Source organism: Sturnira hondurensis, unplaced genomic scaffold, assembly GCF_014824575.4.
Source record: "Sturnira hondurensis isolate 20B ecotype Veracruz unplaced genomic scaffold, ASM1482457v3 Scaffold0005220, whole genome shotgun sequence".
Classification (NCBI taxonomy): domain Eukaryota; kingdom Metazoa; phylum Chordata; class Mammalia; order Chiroptera; family Phyllostomidae; genus Sturnira; species Sturnira hondurensis.
In genome coordinates this window covers 1,655,075-1,667,470 of record NW_028077851.1, presented here as the reverse complement: position 1 = coordinate 1,667,470, position 12,396 = coordinate 1,655,075, and the positions used below count along the sequence as shown (strand labels likewise).

Sequence of the window (12,396 nt, the reverse complement as noted above, 5' to 3'; positions counted from 1 at the left end):
GAGAGCCTGTTAGGAGAAGAACTTCAGGCTCTGCCCCACACTCACTGAGTCAGAATCTACAACTTAAAGAGCTTCCCCCATGGGATTTATACACATTCAAGTATAAGAAGCTCTGATTTGGGATTTAGAAAGCCCTAGCTTATGTGTGTACAGAAGGATGAGGAGATGGAGTTTTCCTAGAACAGAGGTTTTCAAACCTGACAAGCATCAGAATCCCATGGAGGGCTTGTTAAAAAAGACTGATGGGCCCCACCTCCACAGTTTCTGATTCAGCAGGTCTGGGGCAATCCCCAGGAATTTTCTAACAAGTTCTCAGGTGATGTTGAAGTTGCTGGTCTGGGGACACAATTTGGGAACCAGTCCTAGGTATGCCTAGGTATGCTCTGGACAGCCTTTAGGATTTAGGAAGATTTCTTTGGCTTTGATGGGTTTTGAGAAGAAGTTGTTTGGCTTACCTGAGGTAGTATGACCTAGAGGAGCAAATGCAAGCTCTGGGATCTGAAGACTCAAACGTTAGTTCTGGATTTGACACATCCTTGGACGTCCCTTGATCTCTAACCTTTGTTTTTTCATCTGAAAATGGAATGATAATAACTGCCCATAGCATTGCCATGAGGATCATAAAAGATTCTGTACGATCCTCAAAATGCAATGCAAGTGTAAGCTGCCACTAACTGAGAACAAAAGGCAGCGAAAGCTTCTTTAAAAACAAGCTTCTTAGTCACAGACTTAAGGAAATGATTTCATGTTGCTCTCATAGTAGTGAGTTCTCTTCTGATGCTTTGCTTTCCTCTGCTTTATTTATTGTTCTGTGGGAAAATTACCATACTGCTGAAAATGCTTTTTGAAAAAAAAAAAGATAGAATTTGTTATTTTCAAGGACTGCTGCTGAATGTGAGTTGGTTTTTTGGTGTGTCTGATCGTTAGGCAGCAGCGATTCAGTCATTATGGTCAGATCTGCTCCTGGTGTGGTAATATTAGTGCACTCTCTGGCTGTGTGTTCCCCACGTTCCATCTGGGTATGTGTCACACAGCGGAGCAGCTCTATAGCGCTATTGTCTGACTGCGCGCATTTCCCCACAGTCCATCTCCCAGCTCTTCGAGGTCTTGTAATGCTGACATCTTAGTAATGCCTTGCCCATGAAGTCCTCACATGCTGTTCTTGCTTTGTACCTAAAGATTTCTGCTAAGTGCCTTTGAAGCAGTATTTTGGGGTCTCTGTGATTGGTCCGGGAATTTGTGCTGAATTACAGGGATTCAAGCATCACTGTGTAGAATTGGGAACAGCACACAGGCTTAGAGTTAGACACGCTTGGGTCTGGTTGAGCTTCCATTGCTTATTACACTGGTTCTCCAGCTTGGCTGATCACTGGGTTTAGCTGGAGGGATTGGAAAAACACTATTTATGATGGGTTTATACCCTAGAGATGTTCATGTAATTGGTGTGGAAGGACCTGAACATGGGGACTTTTAAAACTCCCTAGGTGATTTTACTAAGTTGGAGACCCTGACTATATATATAATCATGAGGAGTTACTTAATGGTTCTAGGCCTCAAGTTTCTTTGTTTTGTTTTGTTTTTAAGATTTTATTTATTTATCTTTAGAGGGGAAGGGAAGGAGAGCAGGAGAGGAATATCAATGTATGGTTGCCTCTCATGAGTCCCCTGCCAGGAACTGGCCTGCAACCCAGGCATGTGCCCTGACTGGGAATCGAACCGCGATTGTGTGAAGTTTCTTTGGTTTTAAAATGGGTACAGTAACATCTCTCCTATGGCAGTGCTGTGGGGGCTTCTAGCTAATGCCAACATGATATGATTTCAATGGAGTTGGAAAGGCTTACACTTTTAAAACCCCAGTAAGCTTTTACCACCATGCTTCTTCTACCACCATCAGGCCCCATCCTAAGAATATTCCCAGTTAATCTGGCTCATCACTGCCCCCTTGAGGGAATATCTTTTGAATGCACGTAGTACATCTGCTAGCCATGGACCTTCTAATCCACACCTATGGATCCAGCATAGCTCTCACACCCAGCAAGCTGGATTTTAAGTTTGAAGAACACACACATCTTGTGTTAGGACCAGCCTCTGCCCCATTGACATTCTTTACACTACTGGCCTTTTGGCTCTGAGAGTGATGACCCTGCTCACAATCCCCACCAACACATAAACTGTCCTTCATTACTTAGCTTGTCCACAGTTCACATTCTTGCTTCACACCCCCAAGCCTCTCACCCTTTGGCCATAGCTCATGTCCCTCTCATGACATTATCTCATCCTTCAGTTTGAGCTGTGTGCTCCTTCTGCTGAAGTACCTGGCATGCAGTTTTGGGTTCTAGGGTCTGGCAAATCATTATTGATGCACTTGCCTCATTTTCCCTGCTCAGCCACCAGCTTCAGGAAATCAGGAACTATATCTTTCTCACCATTCCATCTCCCCAGTACCCAGAACTATTAGTATATACCTAGGTGCTCTGAATGTGCTGATCAAGTGAGAGGAGGGTCTCATATGTACTTACTGTGTGTGCCTTCAATTCAGAAACCTGGTTCTCTGAATAGGCTGAAATCTGACGTCCTGTGTCCCCTAACCAGACTCTCAGCTCTATGAATGTAAGGCCCCGCTACCTTTTTCTTTACATTCCTCGTGGCACCTGGAACAATATGTGGACAATAGTAAATGCTCAGTGAGCAGTTCTTATCTTGCTCACGAGTGGCGACGTGAACTCAAAGGATCCAAGGGAATGACGTAAAACTGCATGTTTATCACAGTAGCCTCAACACAGCAAGGATCAGGGCTAGATTTTACTGATGAGAGCAGTGGTCTCTGTGGGCGAGTGAACATATCTCAGCAATACCCACCGAATTCAAGAAGAAAATCTTAATATTTCTGTGTCTTCATTTTTATTGAGAACATATTAGGTTTTATAGAGCTCTATATGGATGGCTATAGGCCCTGCATTGGTTGGCACACATGAGTGTGGGGGTGGGAGGGACAGTGTCACCCTCAGCAGTTTGTTTTCATTCACTGTGTTGAAAATAATCTTGAACTGTTCACGTATACTTACAGAGATATGAATTTTACTGTCTGCTTTAATCTTTAAAAAATGGACAAATGGCTTTAAAATGTATTGCACAGAAACATGAATTGAAACTTACTGCTAGTAAAGTAAGCACAAGTGGGTGGTGAGAAATTGGCAGAAGTGGCCCTTTTCCTAGCTAGTGTGCCATCTTGGTTGGACTGATGATGAGGTACAGACAGTAGTGGTCCAGCCAGATGTGATGCAAATATGGTTCAAAATGGCAAAGGAAAGTCTATGAAATGTTGATTTGCGCCCACTGTCATTGCTCTGATACCCTGTGTGTATAACGCCTCTGCAAGAATTAACTGGTGATACTTAAGCAATGAAGTAATGATTTTTGAAAATATCTTTATGTCATTTTATCTTTTGAAATTTCTATTTCTGCAGTTGTCAAAACATGTCTAATATTAGTTTACATACATGGAAATGAATACACACATGTTGTGTGTATATGTTGAAAAATATGTTATTGCTAGGAGTGCACCCACTGGGTTCAACTCAAATGGATGAGTTTACTAAGGGCCAAGCAAATGAGTATTCTTTTTTCAAAAATATTTTAAATAGTTCAATCGCAGTTGCCACACACTCTTATGTCAGTTGCATAACTTAGGAAGTGATCACCCACTAGGTCTCCTACACGTGCGAGTTGTTCTTCCTGGGGCACTCACCAGCATCACGTCATGCCGCTCTCACACGGCCGGCTGACTCACAAGCCGTTGCAGGAATGTGTGTCATTAGTCACCGAGATAATGGCACAGCTTGGAGGAGATGGCTCATTAAAAATTCATCATCACTGTTGAGTTAGAAATTAATGCAGATTACACATCCTTCTGAGGTCAAGGCATCTTTTTCTTATAGAAAAAGCCAACACTTAACAAAGTGTAATGGATTTTTACAATATGTATTATGGGTATTACATGAGCGTATGGTGTTTATGTTTGGAAGTGAACAAAAACAATAGAAATCTGGAGTTCACTCTTTGTCAAGCATTTTCTTATTTATATGAACCTGACAATAACCCTAGAAGGTAGGGGTCATTCGCACTGTATGACAAGTAATGGTACAATCAGGGAGCTTAAGTGACTTGCCCAAGTTTAAGTTCACATCTTGTAAGTACAGAACTGGGGAAACCAATCTAGGTAATTGGTATTCCCCAGTATATTGCTGTTTGTTTCCAAAGATAAGAATTCATCTGCATTTTTAAAATAATTTGAAAAATAATTTGAAAGTGTGGGTGTGGCCAATTTCTAGAGTGAAAGGCTGAGCAATCGTGGACTCCATGCCCTGAGAGGGAAAGCACAACGTTCACAGTGAGGCCTGGAGATGGAATATTCATTTCATCTTTCTCTAGTAGGTGGTGAAAAGCAGGCCACTTTTGGTTGAGCTTATTGACATTGTATCATCCTATGCCATTTTTCAAGTGAAAGTCATGCAGTTTTTTTATAAGCAAGAGGTCCCTCCATGGAGCTTTGCCAGCAGCTTTTCCCATGGTGTTTGTTCTGCAGAGCATCAGATAGCAATCTAAGTATAATAAATGTGCATCTCTCTCTGTTAACAGGACTATTGCCAACTATTTGGTGTGGAGGATGGTTTATTCCAGAATTCCAAACCTCAGCAGGCGCTTTCAGTATAGGTGGCTGGAATTCTCAAGGGTAAGCTTAAAAATATTGCAATGTCATCTCACTGGATAACTTTACATGTAGGAATAGTCCATATGTTAATTATTTATATGAACCTCACAATACCCCTGGGAGGTAGGGGTCATCGGCATTGAATGACAAGTAATGGTGCAATCAGTGAGCTTAAGTGACTTGCCCAAGTTCAAGTTAACTAATGTTAACTAATCCAGTCAAACTCATCTTTAGGATTGGACAGAGGGAGTTTTGCTGGCCAATTTCTACTTTTTTTGGCTTTATTTCTTTTTATTGAGGTAAACCCTACACATAGTAAGGTACACTCACACCCTGCTTCGATGGGGCTGTATGAAGACATGTAGGGTGGTACTTGGGACCATCACACTGTTTTCACTCCCCAACTTTCATCAACTTCTTCCCATTTTCTGCCACCGTTTTTAACTGGGTCACTGTAATCACAGTTCTAATATTTCTTAGTGATGTATTTTTAACTATCTTTCATTTTAGTGTTCTGCATATTCAATACATGCATGCTATACATATTAGATGGTAAAGTTTCATCCTTAATTTAGGGATAGATTTTTTATTTAACTTGACCTTGATCTTTTCAATCTCCGAATCTATCCTAACTCTGCCGGTGGAAGAGGCCTAACTCTAGACTCCTTGGGGACCTCCTTCAACGGTCTTCAAACACTCTTCTTCCCCCTACCTCAGTTGGCACTTTGCTCTTTGCTTCTCTCCCACTCTTATCCTAATCGTACAGAGGCTTTAACCCTTGTCCTTGTTTCAGAAGGTCTTGTCTGAATAATTCTCCCACCACTACAGGACTTCAAGATTTTGTGGCTTTAAAGATTTTTATTTATTTTTATTTATCTTTAGAGGGGAAGGAGAGAGGGAGAGAAGCATCAATGTATGGTTGCCTTTCATGCATCCCCTGCTGGGAGTTGGCCTGCAGGGAACTGGCCTGCAACCCAGGCATGTGCCCTGACTGGGAATCGAACCGCGATCCTCTGATTCGCAGGCCCGCGCTCAATCCACTGAGCTACACCAGCCAGGGCAAGATTTTGTGGCTTTAAAAAAAAATTAACATTTTAAGAATTTAGTGACTTTAAACAATGTTTTATTCTTCTCTAAATTTGAAGTTAGGTGAATGATGAATTTTATAAGCTATGGTTTTGTTTAACAAATGTTTTAGTTACTACAGATGCTGGTAAGTACAGAAATTCTTAGTGGGTCATTATTCTTAAGTAGTAACACAGTTATTTTTAATACATTTTGGCCTTTTAAAGTCACTATATAAAGTCATGAGTTTTATATAGAATAGCAGAAAACAACTGTACATACTGAGGTCATATCAAAGGGTTAAGTAAGCTACGACGGCAAGTGGATTTTACATAAATATATGTATATGTAAATGTGTGTATGCACACACACACGCACACACTCCTGTGCACGTGTATACACACGCACACACACACATCCATTCCCTGTGGTTCATGTAAAATGTGGTACACAGTTGCTTTTCACCCCCACTGTGAAGATAATCAGAGAGAGAGGTGCAAGAAGTAGAATGTGAAAATTCTGAGGTTAGGTATGAGGGGATGTTTTTTTAGTGTGGAGTGCTAAATATAATATTGACTTGCACAAGAAAGTTATAGGGCCTCTTTCTCTAGAGGCTTTAAAAATAGATTCATTCCTTATCTCTGAGAGGGATTGTGTTACCAGAGAGTAGAGAAAGAATAGATGGCCTTGACTGTTAGTCCCATTCACTCTGTTGCAGCAGCCTGGGTCTAACATTGTTCACGGGACGCCTCTAGCCACCATGCTCAGGGCCTGCCTTCCTCACTGCTGGCCTTCACTTTGCATTTTGGGTGCTCTGAACTCCCAACCTCCCAGTGCAACTACGTAATATTTATCTCTCTGCTTTCATCCCCAAGAGTAAACCTTTGAGCCTTGCAAGTCCTGCTGGGGAACCTCTTCACTTGTTTGTAAATGTTTTCTCATGCTGATTTAATTGGGATGGATGAGAGAAACATTTACATCTGTTTTTTACTTGGTTACCAGTGTGTTCTTTGGAACCCTATGTAAATACGCCCCTGGGTTGCTCACGGTGGGCCGTGTGCTCCTGGTCTGCCCTGTGAGCGTACTACCCAGAGCAAGGAGACCCTTGCTGGGCAGGAACTTTGACCAGAGATCGACTTCAGACCTTCCTTGGTGTAACTGCAATTCTCAGTAGATATTAAACATTAGCCGGCCATTTGGACAGCATCCCCTTACATCCCTGAAAGTGCAGAAAAGCTGTGCTATTGCCTAAATCCTTTGTTCATTGGGGGAAAGTGAAAGGAAAGGAAAAATACATTATTTTTTTTTTACTGTCAAAAGGTTTTCATTTACTTTTATATATAACTGGGGACAAGCAGAATGTTTTTCATCTGATTACACCTTTGGCTTTACTATCAGACACATGTGTGTGGGTCAGAGTGTGCGGTGTTTCATGGACTGTTTTCTTCAGGTTGTTGAATTTGTTTCTGCCATAGGTTTGATCCAAGTGAAACTAAACCTGGATCAATGATCTCCTGCAGGTAATCCAGGGGACCACAACTTTGTTGCCTCAGTGGGACAAATGTGTAAACTTTATTGAGAGCGCCCTCCCTTATGTTGCTGGAAAAATGTTTGTGGATGTGCACTTCCAGGAAGATAAGAAGGAGATGGTAAGTACTGCTCCAACCTAAAACCAAAGGCAGCTAACGGGTCTGACACAGATATGGTCCACAGGCCACTCTCAGTTTCATGTTAACTGAAAACTCAAACATCGAATGTAGTCCTGACAATTTAGGAAATTTAGAAGTGGGAAAAGCATGAAATCATGCCACAGGCAGTCAGGATTTCTGCTATAGTAATTTTTGTGTGAAATCCATGCTTAGGAAGAAGGGGACTAGATAATTTTTGATTGGATATTTGAGCTGTTGTAATTACAAAAGGTAGAGGTTTTCCAGTCAGGCCTCTCCGTTTTAAAGATGAGGAAGCTGGAGACCCAGAAATGGAATGATTTGTAATATATTTAACAGTTATTAAGTGGCTTAGAAATAGAAATAAGATGCAGGTCTTTTATACTCCTCTTCTTATGCTGTTTTCTAAAAACTAAAGGAGTATGACACTTCTCTCCCAGAAACCCCTTTGTGCATATATGTTCTCGTAAACTTAAACCCTTTTATTTTGGGAATTTCTAAACATATGAAAGTGGAAAGAACAGTATAATGAACTTCCAGGTACCTTCGTCCCTGGCTATTTGGCCCGGCCAGATACATCTGATAAGAGCTGAGGTTTGGTTTCATTCATTTAGTCAACAAACATTTGTTAAAACACTTATTACGCGCTAGACACTGTTCTAGGCCATGGGATATGTAAGAAAACAAAACAAAGATTCCTGACCTCATCGAGTTGACATCCAAATCTGGGGGCACAGCCAATAGAAAAACACAGTGCTTAAATTAACAAGTGTCTTGGAAAATGATAAGGACTCTGGAAAAAAGAAAAGAGATTGGGGTAAAGAGTCAGGCATGCTGCACGGTGTGGATGTAGGAGTAGGTTGTGGGATTAAATAAAATGCTCAAGGAAAGCCCCACTACGAAGATGGCGTTGGGCAGAAATTGAAAGGAAGTGAGAAAATTAGACATGGCAGTTATCTGGGGGAGGAGTGTTCTAGGCACAAGGAGCAGCAAAAGCTGTAAGGCAGGGATGCGCCTGGAGTGTTCCAGAAATTTCTGGGAGGTCCCCAAGGCTGGAGTGGGATGAACGAGGGGGAGAGAAGTAGGCCCTGAGGTCAGAGCAGTGATAGGAACGGCATTTTCTAAGGCCTGTAGGCCGTCATAAGAATGTTGGCTTTAACCCTCAGTGAAGTGGGGATGTAATGCGGGGTTTTGAGCAGAGGTCTCATGTGACCTCACTTATGTTGAGAGATCACCCTGGCTGTTTTGTTGAGAAGAGACTGTAGAGCAGAGGTGTCAGACTCATTTTCATTAGGGGCCACATAAGCCTCGTGGTTGCCTTCAAAGGGCTGGATATAATTTTAGGACTGTATAAATGTAAGTACTCCTTAACTAGGGGCAAGGAGCTTGGTGCTGCTGCTGGCTAGAAACAAGGTGGAGGCCAGATTTGGCCCGCAGGTCTTGTGTTTGCCACCTGTGCTATAGGGTGTCAAGGATAGAAGCAGGGAGCATTTAGGAGACTGTTAGAGGGACCAGGCCAAACAGGGTGGCATCTCCCATTTGAACAAGGTGGTAGCAGCAGAAGTTGTGATAAGGGGGTGGATTCTGACTACATTCAGAAGTGGAGAATCGGTTGCTGGTACATTGAATGACAGATGCGAGAGTAAGAGCTTTGAGTCTGATTAAATGGGAGTATGGAGTTGTTAACTGATAAGGGGAATACCGTGCAAAGACTAGGTCTGGAGGAGATCAGGAGTTTAGTTGTGACCATGTCAAAGTTGAGATATTATCAGACTTCTGGCTGGAGACGTGGAGGAGGCAGTAGGGCATATGAATCTTAAGTTCAGGACAGAGGTCAGGGATGAAGGTTGGATGGGAGAGGAGAAGGTATGAACTACTTGTGGAGGGGAGTGGGAGAATGAGGAAGCTGAGGCGATAGAGTATGGCTGCCTGGAGGCAGTAAAGGTCTAGGTGAGTTTGAAGGTCATGCATTTCCTTCTTAATTATTTATTTTTATTGCTGTTCGGTTACAGTTGTCCCCATTTCCTTACCCTGGCAGTGTTTTTGTCTTCATCTGTTTCAGCTGCATTGGAGGAGGGTGTGTAATTTGAATTAGAAATTTGGATTTAGCCAGGTTTTTTCTTTGGTATGCACTTTCTTTGTGAAGAATTATATTGTACAAAAGGCATGAAGCAAAGTATCTAGGCATGATTAGCTAATGTAGGGGAGGACAATATAATTCTCCCTCTATCCTTCTAGGTTCTTGGCTAAGATCCCCTGCAATCAAAGACAGATTAACAAGAGAAAAACAAGTTTAGCAAAATGTATACGTCCTGTGTACACATGGGAGAGACCGAGGAAGATTGAGTAATTCCTTGAAATAACCCAAGCCACCACCTTAAATACTATTTCCAGCTAAAGACAAAAGAAGACGTTGGGGTAGGGGAACAGTTTTGAGAGGTTACCAGGAAAGGCACAGGAAGCAAGGGAAAGCTTATCATGTGGATTTAAGTCCTGCCTTCTCCATTGATAAAGAGTTTCTAGAGATTTAGACATCCTTCTCTTCCTGCAGAGAGAGAGGCAGTGAGAGACAGAAAGACAGACAGAGAGAGAGAGAGAGAGAGAGAGAGAGAGAGACCATTACAATGGAGATTCCCATTGCAAATGTTCTTTTCTCTCACAAAAGGGTAACTTCTGTTTTCAGAGCTTCTCCTGTCTCTGCAGCCACTCCAAACTAATCAGCCCAAAATAATCACTATGCCAAAGAGGTGTATTTTGGGGGTGGTATATTTTGCTCCCCTCCACTAATAACAATCCATTATAGTCAGTCAGATACAAATATATGAGCAGCTTGGATGCAGGTGGTAAATAAATACTGAATGTAAAGGCAAAAAGTAAAAAAGTCAGTTAGGATAATCCGCATGGTTGGTTTTACGTACTGCTGCATAATGACACCAACTGGTTGGTGTCATGTGTCCATATATAATACATAACTATGTATTTTGTGATGAAGTTGGCTTTGGAATGCCATAAATCGAACCATTTTCCTGAATTATTGCTGTCTTTTGATACTTTGCAGGACTAAGCCAAGTTTGAGACTTTATATTTGAACCTGAATGTCCCCTTCTTGCAAATAATTCCACTGAAGAACGTCTTATTTCAAAATACTCAGTATTCCCACTGTGTGTTTTCTTTCACTCCTCGGAGTAAACGGACTGAGATTTATCAGCTAATCACTGTGGTAACATAACCTCTTGGAAGGATACAAAGCAATTAAGGGATAATGGGGGTGTTTTTTAAATATAGCAGGACTTTTTTGGCAGTACAAGAATTTTAAGTAATATGAAAGGTATGCGGATTAATTTGTTTTTCTCAGTTTTGGTGCGAAGGTCCTTTTTTTAATGTGTCAGGGTGTAACATTTGAAAACAAAGTTGATTTTGGCATCCCCCCCCCCCGTTATTTTGATGTGCACGGGACATGGAAATTGTGTGATAGTTGCATAGATACTTATCTATTTTACCTAAAATCATTTGCATCCCTTAATCTGAAGCTATTTGCCTCAGAGAATACTTACATTGGAAATTTGTAAGAGAAATAGCTGGCTTTTTATACCCTGCTACAGGGTTCCCATCCAAGAACCACCTGGAACCACTGACTTACATGAAAACATATTTTGCATTATTAGCCACAAACCAAAGAAAAACAGAAAGATCCCCAATGGGACAAATTCCAGAGACCCTACCTCAGAAGGAAGGCTACCCTTGTTTTATTTATAACAATCTGTTATTAAGCAAATGAACACAGTCAGAAGGTTAAACTTCAGGTACCTCTCAAACATTAATGTGTACAAGAATCACACAAGGATCTCATTGCGTTTTAACAAGGATTTTCTCACTCGGATCTGGGGCAGGACCCAAGAATTTGCATCACAAGCTTCCAAGTGATGTTGCTGTTGCTAGCCCCGGGATCACGCTTGGAGGAAGGAACAAGGCCTTTGATTCATTCATTTGCAAGCAATTACCATAACCACTGTGAAACCCTGCCCTGGTGATTCCCGTGAGCCGGGCAGGCTGCTGAGTTGGGCAGCAGTACTTCATTGAGCAAAGCCTATATTGCATTAGTACAAGTAACCACTTCAGTTTTCAGATCATTGAAACTGTCCCTGATTCAGATTGGTTTAAATGGATTTTGCCAAACCCTGCGTGAGGGCCTCCGGGCTTCTTGCCCTTTTTTTCCTTGTCCTGAACTATTTAGATTTCCTCTGAAAGTTGGTACCTAGATTCCTCCAAGGGACTTTCTGCTTCTCAGTATTTCTGTTTCTACGGTCTCTTAATGGCAAATGGCAAGGTTGCCTCTGGTTGGCACCCTTTGACATAGAGTTTGGGAGAGAACATTTCACTTTAAGGTTTCCCGTGTGGAGAGAAAGCACCTCCCACCCGCAAGCTAGCGGAGTTCTCTTCCTTTTCACTGGGGAAAGCACACAGTTCCAAGGCATTTCCTTATGACTTGCCATATGCAAGTGTGCGTGTGCGTACAGACCATGCGCTCATATATTCACCGACACATACTATGGGGTTTACAAATTTCATTAGAAATGGAAAGGATAACATGTAGAAAAAGGAGAATCCTTCAACAGAAAGCCACCTGGAGAGGTAATAGGGAACAGTCTCCTGCCTCTTAGATACTGGGACAGGGCCTTAACCCATGTGGGACTGGCTGCAAGCCTTACCTGTCCCTGAGGGACAGGCCAGGGGAGGGAGTTGCAGAAGTCTTTAGACAGTGGCTTTCTTTGTCACATCAAGTAATGCTATTCAATAGAACTTGAAAATGAGCCACATGTGTAATTCTACACTTTGTAGTAACTTCATTAAAAACTAAAAGGAAACAGGTGAAGTTAATTTTAATAATACATGTTGTTTAACCAAGTAATCCAAAATATCATTACCACGAGTCATTAATCCAAAAGTTATTAA

The 12,396-nt window shown here is 41.8% G+C and overlaps 1 protein-coding gene across 3 annotated transcripts in view; it reads left to right on the top strand.

The window, feature by feature from the left end:
• The window catches only part of PHEX (phosphate regulating endopeptidase X-linked), a 189,429-nt gene that overhangs the window by 61,543 nt on the left and 115,490 nt on the right, over positions 1-12,396 (top strand). For all 3 annotated transcript variants that reach the window (XM_037046228.1, XM_037046229.1, XM_037046230.1), the window contains 2 exons: positions 4,639-4,732; positions 7,297-7,425. In XM_037046228.1, the coding sequence (XP_036902123.1) occupies positions 4,639-4,732; positions 7,297-7,425 (223 nt within the window). The remainder of the gene's footprint in view (positions 1-4,638; positions 4,733-7,296; positions 7,426-12,396) is intronic.